Below are 17,330 nucleotides of genomic sequence, written 5' to 3' on the forward strand. Positions count from 1 at the left end.
ATCATCACATGTGAGGCCAGCCTGCACAATAGCAAGACCCTGTCTCAAGTTTTAAAAAGTGTAAAGCATTGGGATTATAGGTCATTGGTAGAGCACCTCTTGGTCACATTCCTAGTACCAGGAGATCAGGGAGAGAGTGGGATCAGGGAGAGAGAGAAGAGACACACAAGCACTTCTAGGAATCCTCTATCCAGAGCATCTGCTCAATGGCTAATCATGATAATGAGCACACCTGATCCACTTGACAGTGTTTTGATATTTTCAGAGTCCAGTTGGGTTGATTTACTCATTTGACAATTAAAAATGTAGAGCATTGTTTGATGACCTCCAATTTTCCAGTGTGAAGTTAAATACCACTGAAGGGCAAATATAAATAGCCACAGATGTCACGCAACCAGCACCATCCAATCTTGCCTAACTTATTCTCTGATCATTCAAGCTTTTGTGATACTAGATGCAGAAAGCTGCATTTACCTTCCAGCAATCATCAGCTCTTTCTCAGATGCTTGCTTCCGGATCTTCGTGTAGATGTCCATGGTGAAGAGGGTGCTGGCACTGTTGAAGATGGAAGTTAGGGAGCTCATGAGAGAAGCCATCATGACCGACAGCATCAGGCCTCGCAATCCTGGAAGTAAAGGAAGTTCTGAATGGCACATCCAGTACTTCAGCAGGACTCAAGTCTTGTTTGTTTCTGAAACCATGCCATCTTCCCCAGTGTATCTCTCCAGAAAGAATAAATGTTTTAAGCTGAGTGTGGTGGTGCACACCTGTCATCCCAGTGGCTCAGGAGGCTGAGTCAGGAGCATTGTAACCTCTGCAACTTAGCAAGGCCCTAAGTTACTTGGTTAGACCCTGTCTCTAAATAAAATATTTTTTGAAAGGGCGGGGATGTGGCTCATTGGTTAAAAACACCTGGATTAAATCCTTGATACTAAACACACACACACACACACACACACAAAGAATAAGTGTTTTAAGAAATAGGCTATGGTTTTAAATTATAAGCCCACAACAACCAACAGAGCTCTAGAGAAAAAAAATGTATAAGGTAAATACTTTGCAATTGGATAATAATCGTGGTGATGGTGGTGGTGATGTTTCCACTGGCTTTTGTATGATCTCTCACCCAAAAGATTGATGGTAGAGCTCAAAGATATTTAAGTGAGGATTCAAAAGATAAGATTCTCAAGAAAATGAAAAGACAGCCACAGAATGGGAATAAACATGTACAAATCATATATCTGGCAAGGACCTCCTGTACAGATCATATATGAACTATCATATCTCAATTATAAAAATACGGATAATCCAGTTAAAAATGGCACAAGATCTGAATAGCCCTTTCTCCAAGTACACATAATGGTCAGTAATGACATGAAAAGATGCTTGACATCAAGAAAATTCAAATCAAAGCCACAATGATTACTATTTCACACCAACTACAATGGTACAATTTTTAAAAGACAGCGAGTGTAAGTAGAGAAACAGGGACCTTCTTTTGCTGGTGGAAATGTAAAATGGCAAAGTTACTGTAGAAAATTGGCAATTCAGCATACAGTTAAACATAGAGTTACCATATGATTCATCAATTCCACTCATAGTTGTCTACCCGAGAGAAATAAAAACAAATATCCACACAGACACATGCACATGAATGTTCATGGCACCATTATTTATAACACCCAAAAAGCAGAAATAACTCAAATGTCCATTAACTGATCAATGGTTAAACAAAATAAACAATTGATTAATTGCCATGCAATGGAATATTATTCATTAATAAAAAGAAATAGGGTTGGGGATATAGCTCAGTTGGTAGAGTGCTTGCCTTGCATGCACAAGACCCTGGGTTCAATCCCCAGCACCACAAAAATAAATAAATAAATAAATAAATAAATAAATAAATAAATAAATAAAATAAAAAGAAATAAAGTACAAATACGTGCTATAACACAAAACAACTTTGAAAACATTATGCTATGTTAAAGAAGCCAGCACAAAGCACCATATATTATTACATGATTCCTTTTGTACGAAAGGTCTAGAACAGGCAAATCTATAGAGACAGAAAGTATATCTCTGGTTATTTAGGACTAGGAGTTTAGGTTGAAATAAGGAAGGACTGCTAATTTCTTTAACAGGTTCAGGATTTCTTTGTGGGGTGATGAAAATTTTCTAAAATAGACTGGGGCGATTGGCACTACTCTATGAACACACTAAAAACCACTGAGTTGGACACCTTGAATGGGCAAATCTCATGGTATATCAATTATAACTCAATGAAGTCTTTACTGAAAGAAGACAAAACTGTTTCCAACTCTGACCTTAAACAAGTTTCGTAAAACTATAGGCTTCATTTCTCGATGTATTAAATCGGGATAATATGACATCCACCCACATCAGAATAAGAAGTGTCGTTTTAAAGATTTTCCCAATCACAGCAGGTATGGTTGGCTATAACCTTTGTTATTCTTTCTGTACCAAAGAGGGCACACAATTGCACCAGCGGAGGCCAAAAGACCAGAGCAAGCTGAAGCCCCACAACACAGCACAGACTTACAGTCTCAGGAGTGAAGTGACCTTAGGGATCACTTAGGCTTATCATCCACCTGCTACACGGGTACCTTCCACAACTGAGGATTGCCAAATCCTCAGTAATAGGAAATCTCCTACACCACAGGAAGCCTACTCCCTCTTAGACAGTTCTGACCAGGCTGAATTATGCCTCTCTATAGCTTCTGTCCTTATGCAACTCAGGGAGAGATCTTACCTTTCACCCACTTTACCTCTTTCATATATTTAAGGATAACTCATGTCCCCTTGAACTCTCTATGCTCTAAGCTAAATATCTTCAGTTTCTTTCAATATTTCTACATAATTTAGGAACCAAAATATATAACACTTGACTCATATTTCTGTTAACTTCAGTTTCTTTATTCGAGTCAGCATTTATGCCTGTTATGATTTAGATTTGGAATGTCCCCATAAGGCTCATGTGTTCAAGGCTTGGTCCTTAATACAGCAATGTTCAGATGTGGGGCTTTGGGGAAGTGATTGGATCATAACCTCATAGAGGATCTGTCCATCCACTGATGGATGCATAATCTGATGACTCTGTTGGGAAGTGGTAGAAACTAGGGGAGGTGGGACCTAAAGGGAGTAGGTCCTTGGGGTCATGCCCTTAGGATCTATCTTATCCCAGACCCTTTGTACTCTTTCCCTTTCTCTCTCCTTCTGACTGTATGAGGTGATTAACTTTCCCCTACCACACCTTCCACATCATGACATTCTGCCTCACCATGGCCTGTAATCAAAAGAGTGAAACCTCTAGTGACTGATGTAAGATATAAAGCCACCTTTCTCTCCCGTGACAGGAATTTCCCACCTCCAACAAAAGGGCAATAACTGTCTCTACCTTCATCCTTCATGAAATCATTCCTCGCTTTGGAGTACCTACTTCCTTCCAGTCAGATAATGGACCTGAATTCATTTCCCAAGTCACCCAACAACTTGCCAAGGCTCTCAGGGTCCCTTGGCATTTCCACATTCCTTTTCACCCAAAGTCATCAGGCAAAGTAGAAAGAGCAAACCGAACTCTTAAAAATGTTTTAACCAAGCTCTCTTTAGAACTTCACCTCGACTGGGTTAAAATCCTGCCCCTTGCTCTTCTGCATCTTCGCTCACTCCCCAAGAAACCAACTAATATTTCCCCTTTTGAGTTAATGTACGGTCGTCCCATCCTACCCCCTGGGATAGTGCCTCTTCCTTCCCTTCTTCCTTCTCAAATATCCATTCCTCTCCTAAATCACATTCGAGCATTTCTATGGGGTTATGCTGACTCCACCCTACCCAAACCTTTATCTGGTCTCCTTACCCAACCTTTTCAAATGGGAGACCAAGTTCTTATTTCTCCTCCTCAGGAAGCTACAATCCCTCTATCTCCCAAGTGGCAGGGACCCCATACAGTAATCCTGACCACACCAACAGCTGTCAAAGTACAAAATCTACCAGGATGGCTGCACATTTCTCGGGTTAAGCTCTATTCTCGGTCCACTAACCCTTCTCCAGTTCCTAATCCACAGGCTTCTTCCAACCGATACTCATCCACTCCTGTGGGACCCCTTCGTCTCAAACTGAATATCATGAAGCCCTCCACCCTTCCTCCCATTCCAGAAATTGGAAGCCAGATGATTGAAATACCATCATCAGACAACCATCAGACAACCATGCCTAGCCATGAGGACCGGATTCCTGTTTGTAATTTTCCTAACCACTGAATTTTTTCCAATAGAATGCCAACCGAAAAGGGGAGCCCCCTGTCTTTTACTTCCATGTCAACTAATCAACTTGTATTGCAGAAATATCAGGATCTCACAAAAAATTGGAGCCTGGCTGCAGATGTGCCTCCAGAGAAACTATCAAGTCCCCAGTTCTTCCTACCACAATGATACCAGCTCTACGTCCACACCCAGCAGGAAGTAATTACAGAAGACTGACCTTCATCCATGTACCCCCCCCAAATTTTTTTTTATATAAAATGAAATGGGGAATGTAAGATATAAAGCCACCTTTCTCTCCCGTGACAGGAATTTCCCACCTCCCAACGACCTGTCAATCTGCGTTCTCCCCGCCTGTCACGTTACAGGAATTTCCGGCTTACATTGCTGTAATCTTCCTGCCTCCCGCGTTAACGTCCTAATATGTCATTGGTCCATTAGTCAGTCTGTAAGAATTCTCCTCCGAGATTGGTTCATCTCAGCCCACGAAATTCCTATGTCTGAGAGAAACCTTGTGCCATCTTTCTCTTTTCTTTCTTCCCCTTCCCCCGTGCAGACGTGAATTCGTCTGCGCAAAATAAAAGGTTCCTTGTGTGAGACCTGTATCTGTGGAGCGTTTCTGGGAGCTAGCGACGAACCATAACTGCACCTTTACCACCTAACAACTGAAACCTTTGAAACAAATCTTTTCTCCCTCAGGTTGGTTTTCTCAGGCATTTCGTCACAGAGACACAAAGTTGATAAACACAGTGTAACAGTGGTCCACTTCATGCTTCAAATATAACCCTTGCTGCTCTGCAATTGTGACTTATTTTTATTTATTTATTTATTTTTTATTTTTTTGGTGGTGCTGGGGATTGAACCCAGGGCCTCATACTTGCAAGGAAAGCACTCTACCAACTGAGCTATACCCCCAGCCCATGACTTATTTTTAAAATGTACATTTTTTTTTCTCTTCTCCTCCTCCCCCTCCCTAATCTTTCCCCTTCTCTGATCTTGGGGGAAAGAGGATTACCCTCTTCCCCATACTAAGCCTAGTTGTCCATGAGCACATGCTCACCACAGGAATGAAATAATTCAGATTTCAGGGATGGTGCCAGATCTAAGAAATCTTTGAAATGAGCAAATGAATCATGACTCCCATCAGGACATGCCTGGAATGCAGCCTTTGAACCACCTCTTTAAAAGTTCTCTGTTCTTCCTGATGGGCAGAATGACAGCCCCTGGGACGGGAGTCCCCTGTGTTTCTCTTTTGCTAGCTAATAGATAAGGAGAATGAGAAATCCCCAAGATAATGAGGTCTGAGAAAAGGGAGTGAAAAAAGAAGGCCATGCACTGACAGCCTTCATCTCCTGAGACAAATGTTTTCCAGGTGCCAAGTGCAGACAGGGAGGAGGTGTTTTATCACCCTTAGAAGAAACAGTCTCTAGGAGGTGTTAATCTCCTTCGCAATAAATCCTCTCCAGACACTGCCCACAAACCTTCAACCAAAAAAAAGTTTGAATTTCTGAGTGCCCAAGGAAATTGATATGTACACTAGACCACCCCTCAAAATAGCCTATATAAACCCCGTCCTTTTCTTTGTTCAGTGGTTCATTTTCCACCAGGACAGTAGGTCCACTGGCAACATTTTCATCCCTGCATTTCCTGTTCCAGTGTGAAACTGTTCCTGAATAAACAGCTGAGATGACTCTTGAGGTTTGTGTCCTGCCTGGTCTTTTTGTGCTAATACTAGCCAAGTAATAAAAGTTCTTTTTCCTTCTCAAAACCTTGTCTTCTTTATTGGATTATCACTGGGGACAAAGACAAAGCTTTCAGTAACAACAATGCCTCTTGAGATCTTTTAGGAACATGATTCTGTTATTCCTCTGGGTTTGGTATCTATAAACAATTTTATGGTCTCATATAAATGGCCTTGCAATATAGATTATAAAGTCTGCCCATTCCAATCTTTTCATTTTGTAGGAGGTTTTTTTTTTTTTTTTTTAAATGTGTCCTCCTAAGTTTATATAATATAGATCCAGACTACTGGAGCTATCGGAGTTATAAAGACCATTTAGTGCAACTTTCTCATTTTTCAGTTGATAAAATAAAGTTCTATTTCAAGGAGATATGAGATAGGGCCTTCAGCCATTTGCTCAAGGTTACTTCGTCAGGTAATTGCTAAACTGGGAGAGAACTCTGTCCTCTGTTCCACACTCATTTCAAACTCTCATTCATTTATTCATATTTGTTGAATATAATTTTATAGCAGCCCAGATAACTAATGGTACATCAGACCAAAATTTTAAAATTGGAGAGAGGAAGATAAGAGACATTTAGGAGACAAAATGATAGCATTTGATGTGGATTGGTGGGAAAACAACTTAGTGATTGAGGAAAGGAGGATGAATCAGCAAATGAGACAAAAAGAAGCTACCTAAGAACATGGAAAGGGAGAAACAGGAGAGCGGGTGGGGGTAACTGTACCAATCTAAAGAAATAGCACAAATGTCCCCACAGAGACCAGTGTAATCCAAGCCAAAACTCTAGAAAAACCATTGTGACTCTTGCTCATTACAACCTTAATAAGCAACCTGGCTCAGTGGGGTAGTTAACTATTACTCCCGTATTTATGTCATTTGAATGCAAATTTTTTGCCCAAGGTCATGCATGAAGTCTGTGCATGAAGTCTTTTAAAAGAAAAAAGGACCCTCCCAAATTCCTCAATTCCACCCTTGAGCAGAGTTAAGCAAGCCAGGTGGCAGACAAGAGTTGCTTATATGGCCTTGAAAAGGTCACTTTCTTACAGAAGGCCTCAGTTTTCCCATTTGTAAAATGAAGAGGTTGACCAAATGGCCTCTAAATTTCTTTTCAATGATAAAATTTTTAATTTTATTTTAAATCAAGTTATTAATATTTATGGATTTTTGATTTCCTGAGACCCTCCTAACCTAACCAGATTTTTAGCCCTTGAGCTATAATTAAGAGATTTTTTTTTTTCTCTAATGAGAAACAGGAACTACAACCTCACAGGTCAGTCCCCAAACTCTAGCTATTCTAAACTCCGGACGCGATCTTCTAGGATAACATGTTATTCTTTTTTTCTTTTTTGGTACTGGAGATTGAACTTTCAGGAATACCTAACTACTTAGCCACATCGCCAATCTTTTTTTATTATATTGAGACAGGTTCTAGTTAAGTTGCTTAGAGCCTTGCTAAATTGCTAAGGCTGGCCACGAACTTGAGATCCTTCTGCCTCAGCCTCCCTCACCTCCCCCTCCCCACCCCCACCTCACCAGTCGCTGGGATTACAGACATGTGTCACCACCATGCCCAGCAGGGTGGGGCTCACCTGTAATTCCAGAAATTTAGGATAACATATCTTGTATGATAACAAGCCCCACCAAATTCCTTCCATCTACAACTTATCTACAACTTCAAACTCCTTCCTTCTAGAAGAACTAAAAATCTGAACTTTTTCTTCACATATGCCCTTGAAACAATCTAAAAGTCAATTCATTCTCCAGGTAAAATTCCCTTATACCTGGCAGGCTTAGTTCAAGCTTTCATATTAATCTGTTTGAGAGTTTTATTTATTTTTAATGGATAAGAAAACTGTTTATATTTATCATGTATACCATGACATCTTGAAATATGTATAGATTGTGGAATGGCTAAATCTAGATAATTAGCATATCACATAGTTATCATTTTTTGTGGTAATCTACTCTCGGCAATTTTCAAGCACATACACTATATTGTTTATGACCATAGTCACCACATTGTACAATAGATTTCTTGAACTTATTCCCCCTAAATGAAATTTTGTATTCTTTTATAAGATATCTCTAATTCATGCCACCCTTTGTCTCAGTCCCTGGTAACTACCATTCTGTCTGTTTCTACAATTTTGACTTTTTAGGTTCTGTGTTTAAGTGAGAACATACAGTATTCATCTTTCTGTGCCAGGCTTATTTCACTTAACATAATATCCTCCAAGTTCATCCATGTTGTCATAAATTAAAGAATTTTCTTCTCTTTTAAGGCAAAACAGTATTCCATTGTGTATATATACCACCTTTATCCATTCAAATGCTGATGAGCACATGGATTGATTTCATATCTTCACTGTTATGAACTGTGTTGGAATGAACACAGGGGTGCCGATATCTCTTCAACATACTGATTTTATTTTCTTCAGATATATATACCCAGTAGTGGGATTGTTAAGTCATAGTGTAGTTCTATTTTTTTTTTTTTTTTTTGAGGAACTTCCATCCTATTTTCCACAATGATTATACTAATTTGTATTGCCGTGTTGAAGATCTTTGAAAGATTGTCTAGATGGTCATGGATGGTTGTAGTTATTAGTTTTCCCTGATAGTTTTCAGATCATCTCTTTTCAAGCCTGACTGATGGAGAAGTCCCAGGACTCATGGACTCTAGCTAAGCCACATGTCTTAGAGACATGTACAAAACCTGAAAACACTTAGAATGAAACTTCCCCTACTGACCCCCTAGATTCAGAAACTTCTTAGTCTCAGAAGGCACCCAGGAATCTAGAAGGAGCCTAAACCCAATCGGCCTCCCAAGAAAGACTCACCATTAGGCATGAGCTCCACCACCAAGGTTGGGTAGGCGATGTTGGTACAGCCAACTGGGGTGCCACAATATTTTATACATTCTGAGGGAAGGACACAGGCAATTTTTTCTGGGGAGAGATAGAGAATCATGTCAGCAAGCACAATTGGGGAAATACTTCTAGGATTCACCTCTTAAAATAAGGCGTCAAACGTGACATTTCTGCCCAGGACCCTGAAATAGTTCCACAGAGTGCAGCTTCCCCTGAGCACCTCTATCCTATGCCCCTGCCCTTCTGGTCTTGATACATCCCCAACCTCTGACTGTGGAGGAAGGATGGTTCCTAAGTAGAGGAAGAAAGGAAAAAAAGAAATGCTTAGGATGAGATGGGAGAAAACACGCTCTTTAGACTTTCACTAACTACTCTTCATCTCAGCAGTGATAATTATCTTGTTTTCTCCTGAAAAAGTACAGTGATCTGTGGTTCCTAATTTCTAGGTTTATTTTAAGCAGCTCTTAGAATTAGAGTCAAATGTCTAAATAACTGAGGAAATTTCCCCAGTGACAGGATTGTTGGATACTACTTCCAAGACAGGAAATCTGGGTTAGAGATAAAAAGTAAATAGCCTTGGAGGGGAAGGAAGATGATCTAGAATCTTAGGGAGAATTCTAGAAATGTGTATAGAATTCAGATCAACAAACATTCATTCAACATTTGCTACAAGTATATCTCATTTAGTGCTTCCCTATATAGCACTGATTCACTATAGCACTATTTTGTAAACAAGTATGCATAAAATCCATTAGAATATAAACCATTGAGTCAGTTATACAGTCATTCTTCAGTATCCATTGAGGGGACTGGTTCCAAGGACACCACCCCGCCACCCCTTGGATACAAAACTCTGCAGATGCTCAAGTTCCTTATATAACATGGTATAGAATTTGCATAACCTATGCTTATCTTCCTACTTTAAATCATCTCTAGATTACTTATAATTCGTAATATGATATAAATGCTATGTAAACATTTATTATACCATGTTGAACAACAACAAGGCAAAAAAGGCTATATATGTTCAGGATAGTTGAAATTTTTTCTGAATATTTTCAATCCATAGTTGATTGAATCCATGGACATGCAAGTCATGAATACAAAAGACTGACTGCATTTTTTTTCATGACAGAAAAGCCTGGGGCGGGTGTGGGTGCTACAACTGAGTATATGTTATTATTAAATGGAAGAGGCAAGTTGGATGCATGTTGTGACTTTAGAAGATTGGGGAAAAAATGAGAAAATGATTGCCAGTGGAAGAAACCCAGGGAAGACAACCCCAAAAGTCTTTGCCTCTCAAGTTGCTTATTGTTGATCAGAGGGAAAAAATTATGCTTGGTAATCATGGCAAGAAGAGGGCAGAAAAGAGGGAGCCGGTAGCTAAAGGATTTTAGAAGTGATTCAAAGGTAGAGAAATGAGTGTGGTCTGTTAGTCTAACAGAAGGCATTACCTGTGTACAGAATGCGGCTGATCATTCCTGGCATTACCATGAGGAACATGGGCAGCAGCTTCAGGTACCCACACAGGGTACAGCCGGCCTTCACGTGAGACATGTTCTTGGCTGAGAGGCAGCGCTGCACGATCACCTGCAATGGAAAGCCCAGTGAGAGAGGGGTGCAGCCCAGAGAGCCCATGACACCCTACTGTTATCCCAGCTTCCCCATCCTGGTCCTTGGCCTGAGACTCCCATGTCACCAGGGTTCAGTCACCCAAGACCATGTGAGGCCTTCCCCAACCCCACAAGCCACAGATAGCCCGGAATTCCTGCAGTGCCCTGGGGAGACTGTTCACCCTGCACATCCTGCTTGAGTACCTGATCTGTGCACCAGTACCACAAGGCAAGGATGCCCAGCCCAAAGATGAGCCCAGGCCATGGGAGGTCTCCCTTGAGGGGGTCTCGGAAGATATGGAAGGAGTCCTCCCTTGGGGTGTAACATTCTTCCTTGATGGTGATGTTTCCATCAGAAATTGCCGTTGGAATAGCTTTCATGTACTTTTCCATGAAGGCTTCATACCCTCCCACTTCGTGGAAAGCTGAAAAACATTGGTACAAAAACAGTCTGAAATTTTCAACTCTTCGTAGAGATTTCTTCTTTGGGGCCTGAGAAATTGAGAGGACCCCACCACCAGAGACAGCCCTTACTGTGGTGGTCTTGGGCAAGTTATTTTCCCATTCTGTGCCTCAGCTTTCTCATCTATAGAATGGGATTATTAACCCTGCCCAGCCCCCTTGGGGGCTACTATGAGGATCCAAAGCAATAACTTGTAAAAGTATTCCAACCACAAACTTCTTTACAAAATGGAAGGTATTTCAATGAATTAAAGGAAGTTCTCAGTATGGGATCACATGCAAAGACTTCTTCCCTCATTTCCTGTTATCAGCCATGGTCCTTGGAACTCAGGTCACAGGCCTAGAGACCCTCAGTGACCATTAGGAACCTGGACAAAGACCTATCACCCCTGGTTCCAGCAGTGTAATGAGACAAACCAAGAAGATGAGGCGTCTGGAACCCTGCCACCTCTCAGCTATGTGTCCTTGAGAAGTCATTCCAAGCCCCTACCTTGCTGACCCACAGGACCTACGGGGGAACTTTCATACCAAATGAAAGTTCTTGGAAAACTGAACACTACAGAAAACATAAGAGTCTTTGCAGGACACACAGAAGACCTTGTGCACCTAAAAATAAAATGCATTTACATCCTCTCTTAACAAGTATCCCTGGACATAGGTTTCCCCAATATGGTCTTTAGGATTTTCTAGGCAAGCAAAATGTCAAAAAAGGCAGAGGGCTACATTGAGCGGCCAATTTAATTTTTTTTCAAAGAAGTGCATTGAAAGGAAAATTATCACATACTGTCAACAATTCATGAGAGTGGACATTTAACTTCTAAAACTAAAAACACAAAATTTGGATATATTTAGCTTGATGAATATTTAGCCTTCTCTCCCCCACCCAGTTTTTCTGCAGACAGAACATTATGTTATTAGAGGCCCAGACTGGGGAAAACTGACTGAGGCTATCAAGGGAGAACTGAGTCCTCCAGGGATGAGGAAGCTGCCCCCGCACACCCATGGTGATGGCCAATACAGGTTGGACCACTGCCCTTAAGAGGACAGAGCATGCCCAAGCTCACTGACTGGCAGGCAGCAAATAGAAAGGTCAGACTGTCTCTTCCTGGAGCTCTGTACATCTTCCCCTACCTCCCCAGCTTGCTGTCACCCCACTTACCAAACCCAGTCAGGATAAAAGACCCCACCAGCATAATTGCTGTTTGCAAGGTGTCCGTGTAGATCACAGCTGCCAGGCCACCTAAGCAGGCAAGAAGACAACTGTTAGGGTTTGGATGTGGTGTCCCCCAAAAGTTCATGTATGAGACAATGCAAGAAGGTTTGGAGGAGAAATGATTGGGTTATGCCCTTAACATAATCAGTGAATTAATTCCTGGTGGGATTGAGTGGTAACCAGAGGCAGGTGGGATGTGGTTGGGGGAAGTGCTTCATTGGGGAAGTGGCTATGGGGTATATATTTCATATCTGGCAAGTGGAGTCTCTCTGCTTTCTGATCATCATCTGAGCTGCTTCCCTGTCATTTTTGACATTTTGCTTCCCTGTGCCACACACTTCCTCATGTTGTTCCTGCCTCACCTCAAGTCCTGAGGAATGGAGTCAGCTGTCTATGGATGGAACTCTGAAGCTGTGAGCCCCCAAATAAACTTTTCCTCCTCTACAATCGTTTTGGTCAGATCTTTCAGTCACAGCAGCAAAAAAGTTAACTCAAACAACAACGTAGCTGACCTCATGTGGAAGATCACCAGTCTGCCTACTTCTTCCTATCCCAATCCCAAACCCTACCTCTTGTACACAATTTGAGAACCAACCCCACCCCCAGTCATCAGTCTGCCTTTCCTCCTTTCCCTCCCTTATCCTGTTACACTATTCTGTTACTCAGTGTGTTCTCAACTCCCGCCTTTCACAGAAATGCTATCAAGGCCTTAGGAAAAGGGAATGTTCCTGAAGAACCTGATGTGACCCTTTTAAGCCAAGGGATGGTTCAAAGGAGATGGCTGCTCTATGGTAAGAGAAAGCAGCTTCCAAATGAAGGCAGGAAAGAGCAAAGAGGTGGCTAGGGAGATGCCTGGGGCCAATATAAAATTGGCACATTTCAGAGGATCACTTCTATGTCTATTTGCTATCTTCTTGGACTAGCTAAGTAACTTCTTGTCCTTAAAGATATGGAACCCCAATTCAGCTGCAATTTTCATTGATGATCCTGTCCTTACCAAACTAGGCAAAGTGACACCTCTGCATTCCTTTCTCCCTCACTATAGTAGCCCCCAGTCCCCATCATATAAAATCCAAGGCCCAGTCTGTCTTTCAAGGCCTCTGTACCTCATTTGAATCATCAAACCTATGGCCCACACTTGCCCCCATTACTTCTCAGTGGCCACTGTCCTTCAGCGAAGTGCATCTGCTTGCTACCCTTGCCTCTACCCCACGGCATGCCATTCCTACCTCACTCCCGGCTCCCACATTCTTGTACCTGACACTCCTCCGATCTTCCCAATGTAGCCACATTGATTTTACAACCAGCAGGGTCAAAGCCAAGTTCTCCCTGAGGTCTTGTAAGAAGTTGCCCTATCCCAGCCACTACTAGAGATTTCTGAGACCACTCATGTAACTAGGAGTAGATACCAAGCAAATGCCCATTCTCAAACTGTTTCCTGGGTATATCTCTCTTCTTCAAGAAGTGCTTAATATTGAGCTGAACTTGAGATGCCGGTTTGTTCGAACAGACTCACCTGTGATTGTGTAAAGTCCAGTGATTGCTAATAAGAGAAAGATGGCCAAGTATATATCCAGACCCAAAGCCAGATTGATGAAAATGGCCCCAGAGAAGATGTCTGCCTAGAAGGAGAGAAAAGGCAGAATTAGAAGTGACAGAAGTCAGCTGGCCACAGGGTGCATACTGTATTCCTGAGTTTCCAACTAGCTTTATTCAGGATGATAATTTGTATTCCTGAAAAAGAATTCCATGATCAAAATGGTCTGGGAAATGCTGAAATAAAAAAGTTGAGGCCGTTTCTTTACCACACAACTTCTATGAGCCTTTAACATACACCATCTTCTGTGAATCCCTATAAGGGGAACATGAGCACTGTATACAGAGCTTCACCAACTTATTTTACTTTGAAACTTTTTTTTAAGTGCAATTTTCTATACTTAAGTTCTCAATATATTACTTTGACTTCATACTTAAGGGAAATACCTCTTTGGGATTACTAAGTACTTACAAATACACACACATTCTATTTTGATGTCCAACTTGCCATGTAAGCATGTTTATTACAAATTTCTAGACAAGGGAATAGAGTTAAAATGAGTAACTGGCATTTTCAGTCCACACATAAAGCAAGTCAATTATTTGAAATTTCACATTTCCTATGAGTATTAATGGTATTAGTATTCTACCACATTAAGGGGTCAATAAACAAGTTTCTTAGAATATATTTCAATGGATAAATAGTGGTTTTGACTAATTATTCATATATTTATATTTTAAATATTAAGTTGTGAAATGAAAATCATAGGCTTTCCAAAGGGAAAGAGATTACTTCTCTAATGTATTGAAATGATGTAGAGTACTCGTGTTCCTAAGTTTCCAAATCTAAAGGCAGAAAGAGTAAGCAAATTAATTGCCTTATTTAAGGTATAATAACCCCAAAACTAGGTCTATTTTCCACATCTTTTCATAAGGAAAATTGATTCCCTGATAGTTTTTCTCTGTTTTCATTACCAGGTAGCTATTTATCAGTTGAGAAGACTTCACCAAGCTATTCATCAAACCTAAGATGAAGGAATAATCATACAAAATTTACAATATAATAATCATACATCATTAACACTTGAAATGTTTTGAGTGAAACTTTTTTAACAAGGAGTAACTAGTAACACTTTGAGGTTCCTCCCAACCCACCTGTAGACTGCTGCTCTTAGCTATTATCCATAATTTACAACCCAATGTACACAAGTCTATCAGATCTAGTCCCAAAAGCAAGTTTTAGTGCCAAAGAATCCATGAGTGGGGACCCCCAACCCCAACCGAAGAACTTCAGAAAGATTATAATTTTATCTTCCCGACCGAGAATGAGTTCATCTTGATTCAAACTGTCAGGGAAATTGTTCCTTTTTTGCTCCAGAACTCGGTATGTTCTTGGTGCAGTTCTTCCATGGCCTCTTTCTCCTTGTCTCTTTCAGGAGCCTCTTAATTAACCTCTACCTGACTGGATGATGTAGTTGCTAATATAAACCAGCAGAGGGCGAGAGGCTCAACCAAAATCAATTTTCATGATTCTCCAGCAAAGATTAGTATTAAGGAATGATCGTGGTGAATCTTTTCAAATATTTAGGTAAAGAAGAAGCTTGACTTCCCCTAGATGAGATGAGTGAGCTGTTTTATTGCACAAAATCATTTCAGGATATGCAAACCTTGCTCAGAGTCCTGGGGAACAACAGGTCAATAGAGTTGGATTCATCTCTCTTGCATCTCCTCTCTAGTCTCATCTCCTCTCTTCCCCTTTACTGCAGCTTCTCAGTTCCCCCTAGCAGCTGAGATGCCCCACAACACCCTCCTGTCCCTCTGCTAGGTTTGAATGTGTCCTCCAAATTTTCACGTGCTGAAAACTTAATCCCCAAATTCATATGTTGGTGATGTTTAAAGATGCTCTATTTGGGAGGTAATTAGGATTAGATAACATCATAAGGGCAGGAGGTCCATAAAGGGATTGTTGACTTTTAAGAAGAAGAGAAACCCCAGTTTCCAAGCTCCTTATCACCATGTGATCCATATGTTAGATGCAGGAAGGAAGCCCTCAGCAGATGCCAGTGCTGTGCACTTGGACTTCCTAGTTTCCAAAACTATAATAAATTGATCTTTATAAATTATTCAATCTCAGGCATCCTGTTATAGCAACGTAAAATGTACTAAGACACCCTCCCAATGGACTCTCCTCTCTACTGCCTCTATTCCTTACCTCTATTCTTTGGTCTAATGTCAATTCCATGTGCTAATGTTTGAGCCCTGGAGTGTGAGTCAACCCCCTCTCCCAAGATGGGCCTTCTGAGGACCACATGCCTTATCACCAGTCCTCCCAGACTTTCCCTGAAGATTCTCTCACTCCAGAGAGTTAATGCCATCATCATTCCTGGTGAAGGAAAATAGGCAGAGCTAGGAGGAGGAAAGAGAGAGGGTGACTTAGAAAAAAAACAAAAACAAAAACAAAACAAAAAAAAAAAAACACATGGGTCAAAGGACCTGAGTTTTAGGCATTGTCATTGAGCAACCTTAGGCAAAATATTTTACCTCTCTGCTTCTCAGTGTTCTCATCTTTAAAGCAGGAAGTCCTGACTCCAGCTGCTTGTCTCTGGTTTGAAATGGGAAAAGCCTGCATCATTCCCCAACCAACTCCAGGATGAATTCCATGCTGCCCTCTGCAACAGCCCCAGGAAGGAAGAATCCCTGCTGAACTCTACTCACTAAATGTAAAATGGCCACTTCTTCTTTCTGACTGCACACGAAGCCACTTGAAATTGCAATGAATACTCACAACGCTGGCTCCTGCTCATCCCATGCCTCCCATAGTCACATGAAGTTATGTAAGTTAAAGGGACCTCATTCACTGGTTACAGCATGATTCTGTCAAATTCACACTTTTGATTTGGTGGATTAGCTAACAAACACAAATGAGCTATAAAAAGATTCTAAGGCTGCTACTATGGCCTTAAAAATGCCCACAGTTGGCTTGTTTTCCATGGAAGGTAACTTTTAGTGCTTTATAACATGTCATGGTAAACTGTGATTCTCCCATTAATACTTGCCTTGCCTTCATTAGTCTCAAATAAGTATTACACAATCCAAAGATAATTCTATAAATGAAGTTTATTAAGACTTCTTGAAGTGTTGAACTCATAGAAATCTTGTTTTATGACATTCTATTTCCATCTAGTACAGATAAAGAATTCTAAGAAAACCTCCATGATGAACAAATTCCTCCTCCCATTGAGTCACTTCCTAACTCCAAGATAAATTCTGGCCCTTGGAACCCCAAAGGCCAGAAGAAATGCCTTGGAATAATAGCTGAGTTCATGGAAGTGACTGTATCTGAAAGAACCTGCTTTAGCCTGGGTTTCTGGTATTAGTCTTTGACTATCTCTAGATGCCCCAATTTTTCCTGCTTCACTACTGTGTTTTTTTTCCTCCTTTCTTTTCCAGGAAATCTTATATAGTTACCAAGGGCATTTTTAGATGCATGTGGTTTTTTAATTTTCAAAAACAACATTGAAAAAGTAAGGCATCCACTTTTCTGTAATACATTTCTGTGAAGTCCTTTTTTTACCTATTTTTAAAAAAACTTACTTATACAATAAAGCAAAATT

At 40.8% G+C, this 17,330-nt stretch overlaps 1 protein-coding gene across 1 annotated transcript in view; it reads right to left on the reverse strand.

Annotated features, from left to right (window-relative positions):
- Positions 1 to 17,330, reverse strand: part of LOC306667384 (sodium/glucose cotransporter 1) — a 74,190-nt gene that overhangs the window by 20,986 nt on the left and 35,874 nt on the right. Inside the window, exons 6-11 of the mRNA XM_079149922.1 lie at positions 13,697 to 13,802; positions 12,127 to 12,207; positions 10,710 to 10,930; positions 10,347 to 10,482; positions 8,863 to 8,970; positions 475 to 625 (exon numbers count right to left, since the gene is read on the reverse strand). Of these exons, the coding sequence (XP_079006048.1) occupies positions 475 to 625; positions 8,863 to 8,970; positions 10,347 to 10,482; positions 10,710 to 10,930; positions 12,127 to 12,207; positions 13,697 to 13,802 (803 nt within the window). The remainder of the gene's footprint in view (positions 1 to 474; positions 626 to 8,862; positions 8,971 to 10,346; positions 10,483 to 10,709; positions 10,931 to 12,126; positions 12,208 to 13,696; positions 13,803 to 17,330) is intronic.

This window comes from Sciurus vulgaris (genome assembly GCF_902686455.1).
Source record: "Sciurus vulgaris genome assembly, chromosome: 8".
Taxonomy (NCBI): Eukaryota; Metazoa; Chordata; class Mammalia; order Rodentia; family Sciuridae; genus Sciurus; species Sciurus vulgaris.